Source organism: Callorhinus ursinus, unplaced genomic scaffold (genome assembly GCF_003265705.2).
Source record: "Callorhinus ursinus isolate GAN/ISIS: 27379988/994484 unplaced genomic scaffold, GSC_fseal_2.0 scaffold6, whole genome shotgun sequence".
Taxonomy (NCBI): Eukaryota; Metazoa; Chordata; class Mammalia; order Carnivora; family Otariidae; genus Callorhinus; species Callorhinus ursinus.
Window position 1 is genome coordinate 35832602 of NW_027397068.1, and position 24361 is coordinate 35856962.

General features: G+C 40.4%; 1 protein-coding gene across 8 annotated transcripts in view; it reads right to left on the reverse strand.

The window, feature by feature from the left end:
- Window positions 1-24361, reverse strand: part of ROS1 (ROS proto-oncogene 1, receptor tyrosine kinase) — a 108591-nt gene that overhangs the window by 15829 nt on the left and 68401 nt on the right. For 5 of the 8 annotated variants that reach the window (XM_073893830.1, XM_073893829.1, XM_073893831.1 and 2 more), the window contains 10 exons: window positions 23614-23731; window positions 20267-20457; window positions 19068-19151; window positions 15571-15706; window positions 13748-13910; window positions 11887-11951; window positions 10790-10919; window positions 4977-5074; window positions 4327-4530; window positions 3246-3380 (listed from right to left, as the gene is read on the reverse strand). In XM_073893830.1, coding sequence (XP_073749931.1) covers window positions 3246-3380; window positions 4327-4530; window positions 4977-5074; window positions 10790-10919; window positions 11887-11951; window positions 13748-13910; window positions 15571-15706; window positions 19068-19151; window positions 20267-20457; window positions 23614-23731 — 1324 coding nt within the window. Of the gene's footprint in view, window positions 1-3245; window positions 3381-4326; window positions 4531-4976; window positions 5075-7125; window positions 7160-10789; window positions 10920-11886; window positions 11952-13747; window positions 13911-15570; window positions 15707-19067; window positions 19152-20266; window positions 20458-23613; window positions 23732-24361 lie in introns of those variants that run through there. The other 3 variants (XR_012378542.1, XM_073893834.1, XR_012378543.1) reach the window with 3 other exon arrangements.

The window sequence follows — 24361 nt, forward strand, 5'->3', positions numbered from 1 at the left end:
AAGAAAAGAAAAGAGGAGCTCTAGAAAGCAATAGTCATTTAAAAATAAGGAGTGCAACTTGCACTCTTAAACAGCATTGAGGTGGCAGTGGAACAAAAAGGAGTTTATGAATATAACAACTCCTAAAACATGCATTTCTCCTATCTTTCAGGTAAATTAGTAACAGCAACTATACCTTTGGCATCGGGTCTCCCCTTACAATCCTGCACTTGCCGCAATTCAATATCGCACTCACCCTACGTTATAGTTACAAATATTCGAGCACAGTACTCTAAATAAACTTACAGGTCATTCGCTTTGTTAAAATTTCCCTAGGCTGGTTTTTCTAGCTCTACAAAATACTCACTCATACTTGAAATATTTCACTTGGCTAAGTGTTCAGGTTCAAATTCCTCCATTCACCATGCCAACCCTTTACTCTTCTTTGCCTCAATGTTCAGTGTTTTTTTAAAATAGCATGAGACTCATTAGCCATGTTCATTATTGGTCTCCGTGAGTATTAAAGTCCTTGAATTCATAAAGCAATTGAAATTTAACAGATGAAGATTTCACAGCATCTTTCAGTATGAAGGGGATGAGTTTCTATAGGTATTGAAACAAAGCACATAAAATACAGATTTTCCAGAACTCCCTTACTCATTATAACCAATCCCAAAGAGGCCCAATTAGCATCTAGGTGTACATATTTTCTAAGAGGTAAAAATAAGATGGTGAACCTTCATGCCCTCCCATTGTCACCTCCTACATTTGAGATTCTCTCCAGTAGTTTCAGTTACTGCTGTGACACCTCTGTCAGAAAACCCCCAAGAGCTCTCACTTGAAGTAGATTGCCCTTTGATCCCGTTTCTTCTCAAGAGTGGCGTGGATGTTGTGCAAACTGAAAGTTGAAGAGAATACTGAGGACCGGGCTTTCCACCATACATCCCAGGCTATGGAAAGAAGGGCAGGAATGCTCTGAACTCCTGCATTCCATTAATAGTTGAGCACAGCGTAGCCATCTATGGGCTCACCTGACCCAGAGTGCGTCCAGGTGCTGAGCATTTAGGCAATGAATAGAAGGTGCAGCGCGGCTCAGTGCAGACTTTCAACCCTCTAAGCTGGGCCTGTGATCTCAGAGAACTGCTTCAAATAAAAATCAGTTTCCTCTGTACTCTAAGGAGAGTAGTTAATCTTTATCATGACAACTTAAGGCCGTGGCCAGATTGAATGGCATGGCTGAGAGCTCCATTTCCTAGCACACTTGTTTTCCTGGTTGGCCATGGATCCTTAACCCTTCCCAGGGCTCTGAGAGCATGCAACCGTTAGGGGGCTAAGAGCATTGTTCACTCTTTAGTGACCGGTGTTCAAATGAACTTCAAAGCCACCAATGGAAAATCTGGGCTTTAAGGGAATGATATTTTTATAAAATTAGGGCAATAATATATCCAACCAATGAATTATTCAACATAAAGTTATATAGAATATTAAGTTATATATTTGGAGAAGTTATATAAATGTATGTTATATAAATATAGAACATAAATGTTACATAGAATATTTTTGTCTGCCCATAAACTGGAATGTTTTTCTAGCACTTTTCTAGCATCCTGTCTTCCTCCTCTTTCTAGTTGCATATCTGGATACACCTTGGTAGAGCAAAGTTCAACATACCTACATTTTTCTGCTCCACAACCACCCAGTAATTATCCACCTCCATCCTCTCCAAAATAAATGAACACATCAATCAAAATGTACAATTCAGTGACTGATTCCTAAAATGCCTATCCAAAAAAATTGGGTAATTGTGATGAGGTACATGGTACCTCCCAGTGGGAAATGGGCCAGATAAAATTCTAACAGGATAATAAAAATTTGGTACAACTGAAATTCTGAGGGAAACTTCTGAGTGTTTGATAGATATGTAAGAGATGCAGAGCAGTGATTAGTTTGCTAGCCAATAAAAATATATTTCATGCTTAGGCATGCTGGGGTTTTTCCTCAAACCCTAGACCAAAGGTTTTCAAATTCTGTTTAATTTCTGACTTCCCATTTCCAGAATTTTTTTCCATCTCCCCCAAAAGAACCATGAATCATTTTTAAGCACGGTCACCAAACTTGATCAGGTATGTGTACATCTGATCTCCCTGTAAATGTCCCAGAGTCTGTAAAAGCCCAATCAGAAACAAGCAGCGATTCAAATCTTCTTCTTCTTCCGGCCGCAAGATTTAAATAATACAAAATGTTCACCAGTAGAACAGCCAACCAAGGTGCCCAGTTCTTAATCATCCATTGGCTCCAGTCTGAATAATCCTCTAAAATAACACAGCATAGTCAAGGCAGTACAGCCGTGGTGCGTACCCGCATACTGCTAATTCCTTTTGCACTTGTCTGTACCACACAGTTTAGCACTTTATTACATGTTGGCTTGTTACCCAACTGTTCCATGTGTGTTTCTTTTCTTTCAAAATACATTCTCAGATGCTGAAGAGCTGGCGCCATGGTTTAAACACCTATGTATTCCATATAATACGTGGCTTGATATCGTGCACGTAACAGAGGACTTTATACTTGTTTAGGATTTGTTCCTTTTGAAGTTTCTTGGGGCAAACATCTCTTAGAAAAAGTTTTAAAACTTGTTATTTCTGCTGAGGTTTTTCACAAGAAGACAGATTACTACTCAGCAAAATAACTGGGCTTATTTTTCTTTACAATTAGATCAAAATCACTTACTCTCCTGGGAATCACGAATTGATTAGTAGCCAGGATCAGTTTAATAGAGTCACTAATTCTTAGTCACTTTGTGTTAAGTTCATAAATAGATCACAACCTGTGTAATTTTTAATAGTACCATGTCCCAGTATCAGCTGCATCAACAAAGGCGATCTAACTTTTAAACAATATATTCCTCTTTAATAGGATCTCCTAATATGCAAATTAAGGTATTAGCCAAATTAGATCTTCCAAAATTAAAAGAGTATGTGTGTGTATACACAGTGCTTTTATTTCTTTATTAGAATTCATCTATCAAGAGTATAAATATATTCTGCTCTTCTAAATTTTGTTTCTGAAGTGAAATTTCATGTATATATAAAAAGAGACCATCGTGTATTTAGTAAATTTAATGTTATAATCAACTTACATTCTATGTAGACAACACAAATATATAAGTTCTGGTTTTATTTTAAAATACCATGCCAGTGAGGCATAAAATTGCATGGGCACATGTTTTTGGTTTTTAGGTGCTTATATTAGCATAATTAACTTACAGATCATCAGGACAATTTCTCGGTGGCTCCAGTCTCCCTCCTGTTTGCACATAGTTTAAAACATCAAGGTTGGAATGAGTTGGATAAGGCTGATGACCAAGAGTTAAAATCTCCCAAATCAGAATTCCAAAAGACCTAAGGATGTTAAAGAGTTTACTTTAATTACACTTATTACAAACACCACGTTTAGAGTAGTTTGTCCAATGTAATTATTCCTGGGGCTCTTGGGATCTACTATGTGATTGGCATTATTGGCCCCATAAAACGCAAATGGGAGACTTAAAAGCAAGTTGACCTCAAGAAAAAGTAGGAAAAGCAACTGCCTACTAGCAACACTTCAAAGGTGATAGGAAGGCTTAGGGGACACACACACACACACACACACACACACACACACACACACACACACTTTGTTCCTCCCTCTCAGCTGAAACTGCACTGCAGACCTCCATTACTTAAGGCTTTCATAACATCAACATGCAGACTAATGTAGGGGTAAGCAAGAAAGCATTTCACCTTTTTCCCCTTGCTAGTAAACATGAAGGGGAAAGGCCTGAAAGTGAACTGGCAACACTCAGGCCTAATTTTATCTCGTTACCAATTTTGCCTGGGTCCAGTCCAGCTTAAAAATTATTGAACAAATCTTTACATTTTGAGTAGCTCTAATCAAAATTTGGGGTCAACAAGCAAACACGAGTGGCCCTATCTTAATAATAAAGAGATGCCCAAATCTTCCCAATGTCATATTGTTTTGAGATCCATGATTTAAACTCTACCTATAAATTAATGACCACACATCCCAAAAGAGTAGGCATTTGGACACACACTTGGACATCGAGTCATATGTACCAATTCCTCTTAGTCCTAGCCACTACGCTTTTGGACAGTGATAGAATACTTGAAGTGAATGTATCTATTTCACATATACTAGTAAGATAACGGATCAAAACTGACGAGGGTGAGGGGTGAAAATACTGAGACCCAAGAATAGTCCCACAAGTTTAGATGACCTTTTATATTCCCTTCTGGCTCTGACATTGGCTGGTTCTGCCTGAATTCCTCTGTGTCCTGTTAAACTCACCATACGTCAGATTGAGTAGTGAAGATTCCATCCATCAAACTTTCTGGAGCCATCCACCGAACGGGGAGTAAGCCTTCCCCTGTCTTTCTATAGTAATCATTTTTATAGATGTCCCTCGCGAGTCCAAAGTCCCCAATCTTCACTACCCGTGATGGACTGGTATAGTCTTTCACAGAGACAAGGCAATTCCGAGCTGCCAGATCCCTATGGCAGAAGCTATGTTTAATAATGCTAATAATAAAGTTCCAGAGATCAGACAAAGAACCCTACTAGGTCTCTAGAGAAGAGAGAGCTTTTACAAAAACTTTTGCTATTTTGGGGCGCCTGGGTGGCTCAGTTGGCTAAGCGACTGTCTTCAGCTCAGGTCATGATCCTGGAGTCCCTGGATCGAGTCCCGCAACAGGCTCCCTGCTCAGCGGGGAGTCTGCTTCTCCCTCTGACCCTCTTCCCTCTCTCCCTCTGACCCTCTCCCCTCTCATGCTCCTATCTCTCATTCTCTCTCTCTCAAATAAATAAATAAAATCTTAAAAAAAAACCTTTGCTATTTTGAAGTAATGAAATGTTTAATTATCTTGTATGTTTTACCCAAACCTCAGGTGAGTATTGTGTCGATGTCCATTAAGAACCTTGCATCTAGACTATCACCATACCTGTGAATGAAGTGCATCTGCTCCAAGTAGACACAACCTTTTGAAATATCTACACACAGATCTACGAGGTCAACCAAGGTGAGTAAAGGACCGTGAAACTGTAAGAAATGAAAGAAAAGTTACAAGTACTTTTCCAGTTTGTACAAAACATACATGTGATGTTTTAAAGGTATTTTTGTTCTGGTTACAAGAATTCAAACAAAGAGGGAAAGAGCTAGATTTACATACTTTCTACGGAAATATACATAAGTAAGACTATTTTTAGTAGGCAGAGGCAATATAGGATCATTACTGGAAAGATCTCAGGGTGTCAGTTCAGACAGACCAAGATTTGAAACCTAGTTCTGCTACTTACGAGTTGTGTGAACTTGCTCACGTTGCTTAATTCACTAAGCACCTTTCTCATATGTAAAATGGAAATAATAATACTGGCCATATAGGATCTGAGATAAGATATGGAATCTGGCTGGTATATAACAGATACTTAATAAATAGTAGCTGCTGTCATAAGATGTAATAATGATAATTTAATCAGTACTAGCTAGTTTAATTATTGGCCCAATGTCACACTGTAATGTCAGTCATGACAATGGGCTTGTTCCTCAGATGAGCCCCCACATAAATTGTTAGCAGCACCCTATTTCAAGGTCACAGATGACTCCTCTCCTCCTTGAGAGCCAGCATGCATATTTAGTTGAGCCTATACCAGCTGCAGTGATTTCTACATAAAAAAAAGCCAGTGGAAGATGTTATTGGTACCATATGGAAAAAATTCAAAGTTCCTTCCCCGAGGTTACATTCATATATTGTCTTTCTTTGCCATTTCCCTGCAATTACCCTCATTATTATCCTCCCTGTCTGACACATCCCAAACTTGTCTCCAGCCTCTGGTGCTTTAATGAGCCCGCTTCGTTGTGACCCACTGCGTGTGGAGTCTATTACAGATTCCTAAGCACGGCCTCCATGGTGGCCTCAGGCTGCTCTGTTCCTCCACTGAGGTCCCCTAGCGTTTCCTCTCCCAATCTATGCTTCAGCCACACTGGGCCACCTGCAGTTTTTATACCTGCTCTGCATTTCTCAACCGCTCCTCTTTATTTCTGCTACCATTCTGGAATGCTCTCCTTATTCTTGATTTCCATTCACATCCTTTACTGAGCATCGCAAATGATTCCCAACCTTGAAACCTCTCAATTTCTCATAGATGAGTGCTCTTAAGTGCTGCTCCCCCTGCTTGCCCAACAAGCTCATGTCTTGTCCCCAAACTAGGAAGATTCTCCACGTTCTCAGACTCAACATCGCCATGGTCCTGCTCTTCCACACCTCAGTCTGATAGCGAGGCTTGATCTTACCCCCAAGAATCAATCCTCCCACAACACTGTTCAGATCCAGCAGACACCAGACACCGGTCTCTTGGCCTGTGTCTGAGTCCCTCCTGGGTCTCCCGACTGGTTCCTCGGTTCCTCTGTGAGTGGAATCCTGCTCTGCTTTTGGCAAAGCCCACTCTACTGAGGATGCTCCTCACTTAGAATCTTGCTTCTGAACTACAGCCTGGTGGCTAGCATCACGTTCCCTGTGGACAGATTTTAATGCTGCCTGCCTGTGTATGTCTCTAACTATCCCTCGCTCCTGACAGACCCTGTGACAACCTGTTAGGATACCTCATCACCCCACGTTGGGGCTTCTTGACTCCAGATGCTCCTGCCCTGGGCTGTCACCTGTCATCACTTGCCAAACCCCCCCAGACATACCCCAGACCTCCACCTGGGTCTGTTCCTGGTCAAAACTTTTCAAGACTCATGTGGGAAGGTGTTGTTTCAGAGACTGTTCTATCCCCTACTTTAGTTGTGTCTCAAATGGAAGACCTCTTCTGTGAAGCCTTCCCGGTTCTCCCGAGTTGGAAATCATCTCTCTCCTCTGAGCGTCTACAATATAGTCTCTACTGCACTCTGATAGGCCCTCCCACTTTCTATCTTACATAAGTTATTTATATGTGACATACCTCTCCCTACCCATGTGGCAAAGTCTTTGAAAGCAAGAGCCACATCCTTCACTATTGTATGATAAACATGCAGCAAAAAACTGATGAACTGATTGTATCTGGCTATCTATACTATTTTGTTAGGTTGGTTTTTGGTTTTGTTTTTTACTTTCTTCCCTCTTAATAGAATCTTAGGATATTAGAGCTAAAAAAAAAAAAAGAGTCTGAGAACATTCTCAATTCCATATCCCATTTTATAGGTGCAGAATCTAAGGTCCTGAGAATGAAAGGCTGGACTAAGATGTATGAGGCTAGATGCAGTCAATCCTGATGTTTTCGACCCAGCACTGCAGTCTTGAAGCTGGGGTAGGGAGAAGGACGCTTGGGGCTGTTCTGGAATGTTGCCTCTGAGCACTCCCTGTGGAGACTCGGCTGGCTCCAAATGAACTTAGTGTGATGGGGACTTAGAGCCCGTGGCGCTCTGGCACTCAGCACCTAGCAGCAGCCTGCCCACTGGTTGGAGTGAGGGCAGTGAGGCACTGGGAGCTGTCCTGCTCGGGAAAGGCAGCGGAAGAACCCTCGAGAACCAATCAGTGTAACCAGCAGGATCCCGACTAAATAGGAATAAATTGGAAAGAGCTGGCCCATATTTTCATTGCATCCCCTCTTCTCTACCCCAAAGCAAACAAAACACAACCTACAGATAAACACAGGTTGTTAAAGATGGGGGGCTGAATGTGTGCATTTTTAGTCCCACTGTCTCCCCAAACCTTACTAAGATGACAGTATAAGGGAAATGTTTATAATCTCATGAGGACAAATACATCAGGAAAATAAATTTAGTGCATGAAACATTTTGGGGAAGTGAAGTGGATGGAGGATGGTCCTTCAGCAGAGCCGAGAGACAGTTTAGCTGCCTGCAGGGGGAAAGGCAAGAATCAGACTGTGTTTCACTAGAAAACCCCCTACAAGCATCTCTGAATGTAGGGGTGAGGGGCAAGCCTGGAAGCAAGAGGAATGTTTGGAAGTTTATTTGGGGAGCTAACTAGATCCCAGGTCCTCCCACCACAGCAGGAGACTTTCCACTGCAGAACACACACACAGAACCAGAACAACTCCACGTTCAAAGATACCAGTCACACTCAGACACTGTGCTGAAAATGGAGAGGAAAATTAAATGAGAGCCCCTATACTCAGCCTTCGGATCTCCAGCCCCCTCCTCTCTCACCTCCCTGAACTGAGGCTTAGGCATTGATGGCCTAGGCAGGACACCATAAAGATTCCTCTCTGGGGAAAGTGGGGTGTGCCAGGGAAGACACCCAGATATTGTCATTAGAGGATTAAGGGACCCCCCAGTGAAAAAGCAGGGTCCACAGGACAACCAAAAGGAAGCTGCCATAGACACACAGGTTCCAGTCAGCTTCTTAGGCCTCCCTGTTAAATAGGAAGATCAACCACAAATCACCAAACATTTGAGAAAAGCGTCTCACATTACAAACAGATCCCACAACAAAGAGGATAAAGGAAATCAGGACAATGCAGGAAGCAAATTAATACTTTAAACAACTATAATTAGTGTCCTAGGAAAGATTAGATAAGATTTTGCCCATATGAAAAAAAAACAACACAATATTATTTCAAGAAGCGATCAAAATATAAGAACGAGTCTGTGGAAAATTAAAATTTTAAGTTCTACTTTAGAAGTAACAGGAATCTGCCACAATTGAGAGCACAAATACAGAGTTGGAAAACAGGAGAAAATGGCTAATAGAACAAAAGGGTAAAACAAAGCGGTCCATTATCCAGCTAATAGAGTTTCGAGAACAAGGAAATAGAGGAGACAAAGAATTTTATTTATTAGTAAAAAATAATATAAAAAAATCCCAGAACTGAAGAGGTGATTTTCCAGGCTGAGTGTCCAGATTGGTAAAAAAGTACCACAGATAAGAAGTTCCTAAAATTTTCCAGAGAGGAGGGGCAAAAAGCAGGTCACTGATCATAAGTCCAGGAATCAGAATGGCCAAAGACTTCTTAAAAGCAACTGTACAAACTAGAAAACAAAGGCAAAGGGGTTTTCAGCCTAGAATCCAGCCAACTTACTCATCAAGTGTGAGGGAAGGAAAAAGGACAGTTTCTCAAAAAGAGGGGAGAAAAGGAGACTTTTGCCTCACATGCATGCTTTCTCTCTTCTACAACAGAACAAAAAAGTCATGGAATAGAGGAAACTAAGGTCCAGCAAGAAAATCAGCAGGGTAAGCAAATGTGAAGGGAACTCCACGGATAACAGCTCTGCAGAGAGCCCAGAGGACAATCACCCACATTGGCTCCGGGAGGAGAGAGTGTCCAAGAAAAAAACCTGTTAGGTGTTAGATCAGCTGATCTATTTAACCACAGTGATAGAAGCGCCACAATTCTGTCAAAGGGCTGAGATATATAAAAAGTGAAGCAAATGGGGGGAAATAAAAGAGGTGTTTATTATTCTCACCCAAGGGGGGGAAAAAAACCATAATCACAGCATTTGAGTAGCTCAGCTGCTAGTAGTAGTCATAGTAATGTAAATCTGCACTATTGATTTATCTGAAAATTGTGATAACTGTCAGAGGATGTGGGAACAAACTTTTCAATGTGTAGAGCTCGTGGGGTTTGGGCTGGTACTGAGTCAGTCTTAGAGAGTTAAATCCTCACCTCTCACAGTAGGGGAGTCAGGAGATTTCCCTCAAGATTGAAAAAAATCAATGCGCAGCCGTATACAGAGTGTGTAGGAACATGGCGGTAAATACCAGAAGAAACATGTAGATGCCTGGCATGTGGGGACGAGACTGTCTTTCACTATAAACCTGGTTCTGTATTTCAGTGTTTTAGCCATAGAACGTGCACTTTGATAGAAATAAAAACCAAATTTTTAAAAAATCTTTAAATGGTAGTGTCTTGTTTTGTCTCGTGTGTTTTTCGTCTGAGATGGAAGGTAGTTTCCCACAGGTGCTGTCACAGCTGGCCCTGATCCCACAGACTTTGCAGGTGAGCACTGATGACAGAAGACAAGGGAAGACAAGACGGAGTCTTGCATCCTGTAGGCAGAACTGCAGAGCTGGCTGGACTTGTTCATGTGGTCGTAGAAGAGAAAGCAAGGAACTGGATGGATGGCTTGGAGGAGGAGCTATGAGATCAAGATTTCTGTTCTGGCCAACACAAGTCCGAGACGCCTATGAAAATCCAAACAGATATGCCAACTGGGTAGGGACATAGAGTAGTCAATAAAGACATGAGGGCTTGCAAGTATCAATTTGGGACAGACAGGCATACAGATTAAGTACAGAGAAAGATGTGCCTTTCCAACGCCATACCATCTCTGTTCTCCAGAAAAAATGATTTTGGGAGTGAGGAATTCCCATTAAATATGAAAAACAGCCTCAAACAACCAGAAAATGCCAGAAGTTAGCCCAGGAGGGGCGCCTGGGTGGCTCAGTCGTTAAGCGTCTGCCTTCGGCTCAGGTCAGGATCCCAGGGTCCTGGGATCGAGCCCCGCATCGGGCTCCCTGCTCAGCGGGGAGTCTGCTTCTCCCTCTCCCACTCCCCCTACTTGTGTTCCGTCTCTCACTGTCTCTCTTTCTCTGTCAAATAAATAAATAAAATCGTTAAAAAAAAAAAAAAAAGAAGTTAGCCCAGGATTCTAATTGTCCTAATCCAACTGAAGGAAATACAAGAATTGTTTCCACAGAAGTCTTCTGAGGTTTGACCATCAGCCCAAACTGCAGTCTACTGAATTTAAAGAAACTTAGTGGGAAGTTATAGGGCATTTGCATTACAAAACCAATACGGGGACCCCATTTCCTACCTTTGTCATCCGGGCTTTACGCAAATAGGTAAGAAGGTCTCCTCCTTCCATCAGTTCCAGGATAATGTATTGAGGTTCGTTCAGCAGACAAACTCCAAGCTGCTTCAGAATGTTGGGATGGTTAAACTTGCTACAAGGTGGAAAGAGACAGGCAGGATGACATGACAGCAACAGGCGCCCTGGCTGAGGACCTTTGGGAAATAGAGCAATTCTTTATCTCCAGTTTCCTTCAAAAGTCCTGTTTGCGGGGGGCAGGGGGGGAGGGTGTTTTGCTTTTCTCTAATAACCCAAGTCTCCTTTTCCAAGTACTGGTTGGTCCATGTGCTTGCCTTAGAGAGATGATACGGCAACCCCTAGTGGCCAGTACATATGGTTGTAATAGGTGATCTTTAGAAGAAACGTTCACAGGAAGTATTTTATGTTTTGGTAAAGAAAGTAATCTTAACCACTATCCTTCAAAAGATATTTGAAAGCGTTACACTTTCAGTCATCACAAGTATGTAATATTATTCTCTTCCTTTTGGAGAAACAATTCAGACACGCAGGTTTGGCTTCCACCATTTTCTCAAGACATCAAACCAAGGAAACCCCGATCTAATGATTAGAACCCTCAGCTGGGACCGCCCCCCCGCCCCGGACCACCGTCTCAGGCCCTCCCTTTAAGATGCCTCTGAGCAGTTTTCTTGATGAGCAACCGACTCTAACCTTGAAGATAAGTTTACTAAGACAGAGGATATTTTCATTGACATCACTGTACTTAAAGCTCTCTCCCTTACTCCGGATATTCTAGCCACTATCACACGTTTAGAAGAACATACGGATGTTTAAAGCTGAACAGCCTCAGACGTCACTTGCGAAACACGCTGCTTGTTGAAGGTCAAAGAAATGAAGAACTTTTGCCTGAGGACTGCCTGTTGGAAGACTGGTTTCTATAGAATACTTGTCACCACAGACATATTTATGTTTAAACTTCAGCCATGTTTGTTTGGGGCATGACCTGTGATGCTGGGTCATTTTGAATGTTAACAATTTACCAATCAGATATAAAAGCTTTCTACTCCTATCAAGGGAAAACGAAGCCAGAGCTGCCCCGATACCTCATCAGATGTGCCTCTTTCAGGAACTCAATCTTCTCCTGGTCTGTGGAGCCCTTCTTCAAAGTCTAGACAACACAAAATAAGCCAGCAATCAGTATAGCAGACATTCTGTGAGCTCAGTGGGTTAATGGAGACAATCTTTGATTTGTTTTGTAATATTCACCCTGAAAGCTGGAAATAGATCATGGCTAATACATGTGCATGTGCTCTGCAAACTCATTCAAAACTTAGCCTGTGTTAGAACTAGTGTCCAAGTGGGAAAGCCTGAAAGACAAAAGATCTAGTAATATCTACACAAATTCCCTCCAAAAATGTAGACATTTTATTTTTTTTTAAGATTTTATTTATTTATTTGACAGAGAGAGACACAGCGAGAGAGGGAACACAAGCAAGGGGAGTGGGAGAGGGAGAAGCAGGCTTCCCGCGGAGCAGGGAGCCCGATGCGGGGCTCGATCCCAGGACCCTGGGATAATGACCTGAGCCGAAGGCAGACGCTTAACAGTGCCACCCAGGCACCCCAAAATGTAGACATTTTAAAAAGAACAAATTTGGTGTGTAGGCCAGTTTCTTAATTTTCAAAGTTTTCTACTCAATATCTGTTTCCCCCTGCTTCCGTGCTAATGATCTCCTAATTTGTCTCTTAGAGGCAAGATGCCCAGTCCCAGACAATTGGTTGTAATGAATCAGGAAAATTATGTTTTGTAATTCTCCAGCCTCCCTTGCAAATAGGGGTGGTCATCTTGAGTCAATTCTGGTCAATGCTGTGTAAGGGGAAAACTGCTGAAGGGAAGAGAAGCTTGTGGAAAACTTTCACTTTTTTGAACATATACACCTAACATCATTCCTTCCCCCTTGCCCTGACCTGAATGAAGATGTTATGCCTGATCTTTGGCAACCATCTTGGGATCATGAGGCAACACACATGTTCAAAGTCAAGAGAGTTTCAGATACACTGGCTCTGACCTAACACAGTACTGCACCAAAAACCCGCAGTCCTCTCGTTATGTGAGAAAAATAAACACTTGTTTACACCAGTGAGGCTAGAGTAGTTTAAAGCACTTTTAGATTGCATCATTTGGCAGTGGAGAGGATTTTGCCAACCTCTCTGGTTGTATAGCCCTCTCTCAAAGCAACAAATTCCTAACAAGCAGTGGTCAGGATGTTGCCCAGTTACATAAAAGATTCATCATCCCTCGATGAAAAGGTTTTAGACAAATATGAGAGTCTACTCAGCACTTCCTTAAAACTACATTCCATATACCATGCGAATAACTGTGTCGTACAGGGGTCAGCAAACTCTAGCTTGGAGACCAATACCAGCCTGCAACTATTTTTGTCCAGCTTGAGCTCTGAAAATAGTTGCTCAGCTTTAACTTTGTGTTTTTCCAGCTTTCCTGAGGTATAAGTGACACGTTACATTTTCAAACGGCTGGACAAAAGTCGAAAAGAGGGTATTTCTTAACACGTGAAAATGATATGAAATTCATATTTCAATTTTCATAGAGTTCACATATGGACTAGGGCCGTTTCACACTGCGAAGGCCAAGTTGCATCAGTGACAACTGCCCTCAAACCCGAGACATGGAGAACGTGCTTTCCACCCCTGGTCCTCTTACAGTATATTCAAAGGGAAAAACTGCCTGCCCAGTCTTAGCTAATCAGTTACCTTAGCGGTAACTATGGATTACAGAGCTTACAGAAGAAATGGAAGAAACATTGTCATTTCTCTTGCCATGCATGGACTCCCACTTTCAGCTGTCTTTTCAATTAAGATCACTCACATGTTACTATAGTTTTATCCATTTAAATTCATGTAAACGTGCTGACCCGACATGTCAAGGAATTAAAAGATCTGTATTACCTTCACTGCTACTTTGGTTTCTCCACTTCTGGCTCCTAAGATGTCCACTGCTGTCCCTTCATACACTTCTCCAAAGGCCCCACTTCCCAACAAGAGGCACAGAGTCAGTTTTTCCCGAGGGAAGGCAGGAAGACTTTCAATCTCCTCTTGGGTTGGAAGAGTACTGGAAAATAGTATTTTTGTTGTCCCAAAATACATTGGTTTACAAGTTGGTGTTGGGTGTTAGTGTTTGAGAAAGAGTATGAGAAAGAGAAATCTCATGATTTTGCAACACTGTTCTATGTAATATAGTGGCAGGGAATCTTGTGTTTCTATTCTTTCCCTATTCCACCTTCCAGAATATTCCTTCCCTATTCCACCTTCCAGAATATTCCTTCCCTATTCCAAAACACAGAGAGCATGTCAGTCACTTCTAGGCACCATAATCTTGATAGAAACATGCTTGTGTGTGCATTGACTCAAGAGTTTTTACTGTAGCTTGTTTTGTTAAAAAGTTGTGAGTTACTAATTTCTTCAGGTAATCAATTTATGTAAAAAGCCATTGCAAATTAGTAATAAATATATACGGGTTTATAAGCCTAAAAAATTTCACTTCAACTATTTCACACACCTGATCCTTTGTGTAAAACAAAATTTAGTGTGACTACAAAAATCAGCTCCTTCTCCATAACTTTTAGAAGCCAACTCTCGGAATATTATGAGAGGGAAAGAATTGTCTAAATGCTTTGAGTTTTTAAAAGAGAATCTTGAATCTGTACTTCTGAAACAAATAACGCAACATATTTTAAGAAAAAAGGAAAAGAAGAAGATAACAGGAGAGGAAGAAAAGGGGAGTATGTCAGAGGGGGAGACGAACCATGAGAGATGATGGACTCTGAAAAACAAACTGAGGGTTCTAGAGGGGAGGGGGGAGGGGGATGGGTTATCCTGGTGATGGGTATTGAGGAGGGCACGTTTTGCATGGTGCACTGGGTGTTATGAACAAACAATGAATCATGGAACACTGCATCAAAAACTAATGATGTAATATATGGTGATTAACATAACAATAAAAAATTAAAAAAAAAAAGAGAGAATCTTGAATATCAAATGTGCTGAGTATTTTCTCAAGGAAAATCACCTCTGAATCACTAAATTAGATCACCCATGTCTACTTCAAATCTTCCATTTCTATATCTCGGATTATAAATTTCAAGGCCTATGACTACATAATTCCTTTTGGCAAGAGGCCGTAATACAGTGTCTTGCATAAACCGCAATATGTGTCTTGCATAAAAAGACATTTAAATATTTTCTTTAATTATTTTGACTACATCAAAAACTCACGACATACTCTATGTTGGCTAATTGAATTTTTTAAAAAAATTATGATGACAACGTAAGCTCAAATCTCAGCCATACTAAAGAGATTTTGTAGGCAATCACCATACAACCTCTGAAAACAGACTCAGATGGACTTAACAGCACAGGCATGGAACCCTTGGAATTCCTCTCTTCTGGATGCTTCCAGTTGAACCAATCATGCTACCGTCTGTTCTTTTCCATTCAGTACTTATGTCCTTGTTTCATTTACTTTATAACTATATGATAAAACACTGGAACACAATGGAATTTTGCTTATTTTCCTTAGGATAGAATAACCACATAATTTGCCATCCATCTCAGGTCACATTTGAAAATGGAAGGGGATGATATTAATAATCATGCTAGAATAATGAGCATGGACCAGCACAATCGTGGGCAACACAGGACCCATGGGCACTCTTTTTATAGTTGCCCACTCTTCATCTATGTGCCCCGTAGTGATGGTCCAGGTTACATACTGTATGGCATAGCAGGCATTAGCCAGCCCTATTCCAGCTGCCAGACCACGGAGCTCAGCCAACTCTTTGTCTTCGTTTATGAGACCCGTCAGCCCTTCCTTGGGAGTTTTTTGATTCCTTAATTTTCTGTGCCAGACTATAAAGAGAAAAGGACATAATTTACAAAACAAAACATTGCTTTCTTTTTTCCATCAAGAAATATTAGCATTTTAAATGTTTATATATAAGAACACCATGAGTAGAATAACAGAATTTGATTGAAAAATGTGTCCATAGTAGAAAAACGAATTAAATCTTGGTACAAAGACTTATAAAAACACATAACTTAGAACACATCACTTATTTCACGTCTCAAACCAAAGCTTCATGCATTTCTTATTGCTGTTATAAATAAGTTGAAGGATCTTAATATCAGAACTTATTTCTCAAAATCACCCTTAAACTAGAGGCAACAGAAACCAAAACAAATTTGCATTATAATTACTACATAATTATTTGCATTATAATTAAATTACAAATTTATTTCTGAGTCCAGATAGCTCCAGGTTATGCTCCTATAGTAGATCTGAGGAGTGCTTTCAATTATAATGGCATGCTCCCTTTTTTAAAATGCAGAATACAGAAGTTTATACACATACTCAAGCATACAGAAAAACTATTGGAATGAAACCCACCAAATGTTAGTAGGGGTCTTCTCAGTTGTGAAATCATGGATGATTTATATTGTCTTCTTCATACAATGAGCAAATACTATTTTCATCCTCATAAAAATAAGTGATTTTTGGAAATTTAAAATACAATTATGTCAACCATCTGTACTAGAACATTGGTTCAAAAGTTGAAAACAGCAAGGGTGTTTTGTAAGATGATCGTTAAAATTTGAATTTTATTCCATTGTATATTCTCTATCCAACAGGTTAGCGTTTTATTCAAGGGAAATTCCATCTGAGGGACCACGCAGGGAAAGATCTTAAATACTTGTGCTAGGGCGCCTGGGTGGCTCAGTCGGTTAAGCGACTGTCTTCGGCTCAGGTCATGATCCTGGAGTCCCAGGATCGAGTCCCGCATCGGGCTCCCTGCTCAGCGGGGAGCCTGCTTCTCCCTCTGACCTCTTCCCTCTCGTGCTATCTATCTCTCATTCTATCTCTCTCTCAAATAAATAAATAAAATCTTTAAAAAATAAATAAATACTTGTGCTAATGCAATTTTTCAAACTTGAAAAGCTGTCCCTACCCCTCTTCATTTTTTTAAAGGCCCAGCTCCCAGTGATGCCTTCCAAGACCCTGACACTCTGCTGACCTCTCAGTTTTCAATGTCTAAGACCAAGTGTAGCTCTCAGTCCGCATTTCTATCGCAGTGTCCAGCACATGTCATGTCCTCTTGCCTTTTATTTCTCACATTTATATTTTCACACAGGTGCGTCTTACCTCCCTCATTAAATGGCAAGCTGCCAAGGCCAGCAATTGTATATGCTGGCTTCATATTTCCCTCTGCTCCCAGCATGAGGCTAACGTTGCATGTTAGATGCGACCACTCACCAAAGCCAAAGCTGCCGGTGTTTATTTTTAAATCACTGTTTCAATTTTATATTTATCAGTAGTTCTGCTGAGAGCCCCCAGCACAATACAAATATGTTTAAACAATTGCTACTTTTCCTTATTTTAATAAACTCAATCTTTTCTCATGCACTCACCCACTTCTCCTAGTAAAACCCCATGCACTGCTACTAAAAGCAAAGGAGCCAATTAGCTTAGCTATACTAAAAAATTCGTAAGTTCCAAATAGGATAAAGACCTTTAAATTCTGAGAAAGTCAGATATCCATAGGATGTCTTGAAAGCACGATAGGTTGTCTGAAATTACCTCATGCTCATCCACTAGAGTTATGGGTTTGAACAATGGTGATGTACACGTAGGCAAGCAAAGGTCAGATGAAAGATTCTTCATATAATACTCCTTCCCAGTAGGAAAGCAGACAAGCAGTCAAGCCTATATGCCAACTGCCAAATATACTACAGTCATACGTGTAATTCTGGAGGGGCCGGCTTAGCGGCCCAAGCATCAGCTGTGCAATGCTTAGACTCCCTGGAACCACAGGTTAAGATCCTGGCAGGGTCAGCTGAAATTTTTAGCTTTCCCAGTTAGCTAAAGGAGTTCCATATATCATCTGGGTGGAATCTGTGAAAAGAAACCTCAATTCAAGTTTCAGCGTGCTCTCTGATAGTTTACAACTCCAATCAGTTTGGGGAAAGAATAAAGATTGAGACCACTTAGTAACATAGTGGCTTTCTTTATCCTGAGAGAGTTTAGCTTTATGTTTGTAACTTTCCCTTCTATATGAAAAAAAAAGGCTGCAATTTCCTAAATATGTCCTTGAGTATTCTTTTCTGGCAAGTATCGTGTCTGTCTTTTTCTTTTTCTTTCTTTCTTCCTTTCTTTCTTTCTTTCTTTCTCTCTTTCTTTCTTTCTTTCTTTCTTTCTTTCTTTCTTTCTTTCAAGATTTTATTTATTTGAGAGAGAGAGAAAACACGAGGGGAGGGGTCAGAGGGAGAAGCAGACTCCCTGCTGAGCGGGGAGCCCGATGTAGGACTTGATCCTGGGACTCCAGGATCATGACCTGAGTCAAAGGCAGACACTTAAATGACTGAGCCACCCAGGTGCCCTATCATATCTTTCTTATAATGCTTTCTTATTATGTCAGGGACTCATAATATCAGTAAGTGATAGGATGATCAAATACCTTATAATCCAAACCAGGACATTTTGGGCACTGAAAGTCCTATTAATGTTTATGCTGAAACAACAGGAATGAACCAGGATGTATGATTACCAAAATAACACTATAGGCCCAATATTTGGCCCCAATATTTCTGAGGTTGTCACAGTATTATCTCATCATTAAAATAAATCTTTAAAAAAAAAAGACTTCTAGGCCCAACACATTAGTATAAAATGAAGAGTGGGAAATAGCTACCTTGCTATCTACCTTTCAGACATCTGAAAGCGCAAGTAGACCCCATAAGCCAGAGATGGGTCATCTGCAAAAGAGGAGCTGCTCCTTCCAAACCGGTCTGTCTGCCTGCCTAGAGACCCAAACTATCCCAATCGAGGACTATCACTGGTCTCCTATTAATCCTTTTTTTTTTTTTTTACATCCAGAGTTATTTTTCTTTTATTTACTTAAAACTCTAAGCCACAAGGCACTTGTTATGTAGCCAATTTGAAACAAATATTGGTTTAAAGAAAGCCAAAAGTTGGTGCCTTTGTAATTAGTTTTATCCAAAGTACACCATGAAGTGTAAAAACAGATATAGTTTTCATAAAATAGTTACTCCAAGATCAAAAACGATTCATAGAAGTTAGTACTTATGAGAGTACAGTCAAAGGTAACTGTGAAATTTATGAATTTATTTCATGTGGGAGGTTGAATACACTAAGTGGTAAATCTACTAATAGGATCAAGGTTACTACCTGTAGTTTTAAAGCTATTATACTTACCAAAGACCACTGGGATTGTAATAACCAGAAATATTCCAATTATAATAGTAAGTACAAAGCTTGTTTCTGGTATCCAAAAACCATCTAATAAAATAAATGGGGAAAAAAAGTTAATTTGCAGAATAAAGCTAGGTAGTTTCAGGGGTATGCCAGATATGCCTGAACTAGCTCCTACTAGATTTTCGCAAGCCAGTTGTTAAACCACTGGTCGTTTGAGATCACCCATAGCCATAGCGTTTAACATCATAGGACATCAAAGTCAAGGCTTGGTTTGGTTTGGTTTAGTTTTCCAAAGATCTGGCTTACCAATGCACCATTGTGATATACCCACCCAGGCTTCTACTTCATAATAGCTGAGGAAACATGTATAATCTTTTTTTTAAAGATTTTATTTATTCATTTGAGAGAGAGAGAGAAACCAAAGCTAAAGACCTCGCATCATAAGAAGTTTTACCAGTCTGATACGACTATAGCATAGGAACAATGAACTACAATTGGAGGACAAATCATGGAAGGCCTTAAATGCCACAAAGAAGTTTGCCCTTGATTCCAAAGGCAGTGAATGGAGAGTCATCTCGGGGATTTCAGAAAGGGGGTTAAGTAATCCAGCTTGTGCTTCAGCTAGATCAACTGCCAGCAGTGTGATTAAGCCAAGAGCACAGGCAAGAAATGATAAATTAGGAAAGCCAAAGTGAGAATAGGAAGATGAGCTCTCAACAGACAGAATTCAAGATGGTAAGTCAACAAAACTTGGAGACTGAGTAGAGGGAGAAATTAAATATGGTATTGAGATTTCTAGTCTATGTGATTAGACAGATGATATATCATAACCTAAAATGGGATACACAGTGAAAGATGTAGAAAGCATCGTTTTAGGACAGTTGAGTAGAAGGTGAGAGTATGGGGAGCAGGAACATAAGGCTGGATCCAGACCAGACTGTGGACAGCCTGGGAAGCCTATCCAGGAGCACTGACTTGATGTGTTAGGCATGAAAGAGTAGCTGATCATTGCTGAGGAGAAAAATGACATGAGGATTCTGATGTTTTAGGAAGGTCACATCAGATGAAATGAATAGTTCCATAGTCTGGATGATAAATTACACAGCCATCCAATTTATTTCTAATGTTAAGAATTTACTTATCTTTATCTCCGAACCTTTGTGTAGTCAGTTAGCATATAGACAGACATGGTAACATACCTCCAACTAACAGAATATCCTCACTGATTCCACTATAATCACCAAATCCCAGATTATTTGCAGCTACTACTCTGAACTGAAATCTTCCTTTCAGGTTTTTGGACTTCCATGTGCAAATACTACTGCAGGATCCATTAAATGCCATCTTCCATATTAAATTCTGGTTCTGTGAATCATTTGACATGCCCTTTCTACCAAAAAAAGAAAAAGAGCAAAATGGTAAATATAGAAAATATGAGACAATATATGTATTATTTCTGGACACTCATGTATCATTTTAATGACAGAACTCCAGAGCATCTCCTAGTACACACTTTACCCTTGACCTCATTCCTCTCACATGGTTTGGCTACAGACACGTAACTGACTGAGCCACCCAGGCAGACACTTAACTGAGCGTAATCTCATAAACCCATCCTGGCAATGCATAGGAGCCCACCAACTCAGCCACTGGGAAAATAACAAATAATCAATAGCCAAGAGAAAGCTAAAGAGGTTTTTCCTGCTATTAGAATGTGTAAACTTTCTTCAGAATTTCAAACACATAAGACAATTAGCCCATAGTTTCTAACCTGGAGTTTTTTATTCTTTCTTAATTCTCAGTCTCTTATGCCATTTGTAGTTTATGTATACCACAGCTGGATAAAATAAAATACAGGACATAAAACTGATAAAGAAAGTATAATAGTTCAACTACCAAAATTATCATTATACCTGAGATTCCAAGGTGTATTCCTTCCATTTGTATTGGCCTACACGCCACCTCAAGTCAACCCACATCATTCTATGTGTGACACATGGAAAGAATACAAAAGTGGGGCTCAAAAGTTGTAAATGGAATGTCTTTTAATAGAAGCATAAACTGAAGGCAAGCTCAAGGCCTTCTAATTACCTCTTTTGTGATGGGGAAGGACTTTTCAGACAACAACAGTTTTAGGACCAACCCACAGTAGGTTTAGGGATAGCTAGTTCTGCTCCTACAAACTGAGTGGTCATCCTGAAAGGAATGGGTAAGCTAAGACTTTGAAGGACAGGGAATGGGCAAGAACATCTGGAGGGTCAGGGCAGCGGAGTTGCTCACCACTGTTACCAGGAGCTAAGTGTCCTAGGGACGATTTGGCTCCTAAGACTCTTTATACAATGTTTTTGTACATTTTGTGAAGTCTTGTGTTAGGCATTGGCACTTTCATTGTTCAACCCAAACAACTCTGATCCAAAAGAAAGAGACCCTTAAAAATTTATAAAATGTCTCTTCACAGTTACTGGCCACCGAGGAAGACAAGAATTCTGACACTGGTTGAGCATCTTCTATTTATAACCCACCATACTGGTGCTTTTCATTTTGTTTCATTTCACTGAGTTTTCACAACAACCTAAGGAGGTAAATGTCATCGTCCCATTTTACAGATGGGAAAACTTAATTCAAAAAAGGAATAAAGCAAGTGTTTAAACATGGCCCTGGGTTGAAGAACTCAACCAAACTCAAAACTCATGCCTACGCAGGGCGCCTGGGTGGCTCAGTTGGTTGAGCGACCGCCTTCGGCTCAGGTCATGATCCTGGAGTCCCGGGATCGAGTCCCACATCGGGCTCCCTGCTCAGCGGGGAGTCTGCTTCTCCCTCTGACCATCCCCCCCTCATGCTCTCTCTCTCAAATAAATAAATAAGTAAAATCTTAAAAAAAAAGAAAACAACTCATGCCTACTCAGACTTTGTGAATGTGACCTTGTTTGGAAATAAGGTCTTCTTAGATGTAATTAAGTTAGGAAGAGGTCATACTGGATTAGGGTAGGCTTAAATCCAAGACCAGTGCCTTCTTGAGAAGAGAGAAATTTAGGCACAGATAAACACAGAGAGCACTGGGTGATGACAGAGCCAGAGACTGACATGATGCATCTACAAGAAATACCAAGGATTGCTGGAAAGTCTGAATCCCCAGAGGCTAAGAAGAGGCAAGGAAGGATTCTTCCCTAGGACCTTCAGAAGGAGCATGGTCCTACTGATACCTTGATCTCAGACTTCTAGTCCCCAGAACTGTGAGAGAATAAATTCTTGTTGTTTTAAGCCACCCAGTTGGTGGTACTTTCTCGTGGCAGTATTCGGACACTAATACAGTCTGCTCAGCTCCCAAGTTCACACACCTTGCACTACCATTACCCCTGCACCATCAGCAAGACCCCGGGTATACTAGTGTCCTGATAGAAGACACGACTTTGAGATACCGAAGGTACAGCAATTCATTCCATTATCCCATCATCCCTGTCCTGACAGTAGAGGCTTGGGGCAAGAAAATGCAAAGAATTTATGGAGCTATGGGCTTAAGGCATCACTGAAGGAAACATGCTAAGGAGTCCTAGCAAGATGGTGGTGTGGGCGGGCTGGTGAATATAATTACAGTCACAGACCACCAAGACAGCTCAGCAGATTAGAATGTATATGACTCTGCATGAAAACCAGTATTAGGAATTTCGAGGAGGTTTCAGTTAGCAATGCGGCCAATGTAATTCTCTACCGTGCACAGGAAAATTTTTTAAGGTTATGGGAGTACCAGAGCAAAATGAAGCAAAAATAGATCTAAAGCTCAAGTTGCCAGGACTATAATTATGTAAGTGACTTTTGTCCTTGGAGCTTCTTAAAAGATAGCTTCATGGACCTGTGAGGGGAGTGTCTGTGGAATTTGGAATTCTCCCCTCAAGTTGGCATGAAATCAGTCCATCTGAGCCAGTTACCATTTACAGAGCTCCCCATACTGGCTGGCTCTGAGGTTGCTTATGTTCATCAGCAGCACGGTTTTCATTGAAGGCACATTTTCAGACTCTTGGGAGCACACTGGAAACTGTAATCTTCACAATGGATAAAGAATCCTGTGTGACCTATACAGGTCAGACCATTTCGGACCTTGACCTACTTTTACATTCTGAAAAATACCTAGTTCACTGCCGGTTCTCACTAGGCATTATTCATCTTGCTAAAACAAATCATCATCAGAAATTTACATGCGTTCCATCATCTAACATCAAACATCAGCTCAGCTTCTTGAACGAAATAGATATTAAATAAATATTAGTTGCATGTGTCAATGATTGGATTATTTCCGTGAAGTTCGGACAAGTAGTTGCAGATTTCCGAGAACAATGATGTGATCCGCCTTATAATTGGAGTGCTGAGGCTGACTGCTAGGAATTGAGCAGAGAACATAATGGTGCACTCAAGGTCCTTCAACTGAAGATCCTTCATATTTATTTATAAATACACATTCATAAATATTGTTAATTTCGATCTAATAATACCTTACAATTAACTGCTTAGCTCTTTGTAGTTTACAAAGCACTTTTGCAAACAGACGTACCTGATCTCAAGGATATAGTACATAAGCCCGCTTCCGTTATCTTCAGCTTTTTCCCACTGTATTGAATCTTTGCTCCCTTCTAATACTTTTGGAATGCCTGGTTTACTTGGGACTCCAGCTTTGGAAACATAAGAAAATGCTGACTGATAAGTCAGAAGTATAAAATATTCTGCATACCATCTTTCTATAGGATACATTTCCAAAAAGAAAAGCCAAATACATTAAAGAAATATTCAGAAATACTCTCATATGAGTGTATATTTTTAAATGAGTATCCGAAGTTTTTATTAATGATGGATTAGATGGATTAGTGATAGAAATAATAATATATCTTAGCTCACTACAAAATAAGTTATGCAAAGAAAACTATGTAAATTTTGGAGCATTTTTCCCTTGATAGGGATCACTAATTAACATTCTTTCTGGATTTTTTTTTTTATTTTTAGCATCCGGAATATAGTAGTCAGTGAGTAAATATGTGTTGAACACTCGGTAACACTGTTTTCATTTAGTTCTCACTGCAAAATGTCAGCCAGACAAGAAAGCAGAGGATACTGAAAGGCAAAATAATCTTGCCCAGTTCAGGATTCTGCAAGACCAGGCCAGCATTACCTCGTTAATGCCTGTAAGGACTCCTGGTTCTTTTCAGTTTCTTCTCTCAAGCTCTAGAAATAGTAATTTACATCTTTTAAGAAAAGGTTAACCTCTAGGATTGGTGAAAGAAGTGGTAAGAGAGGCCCTGAGAAAC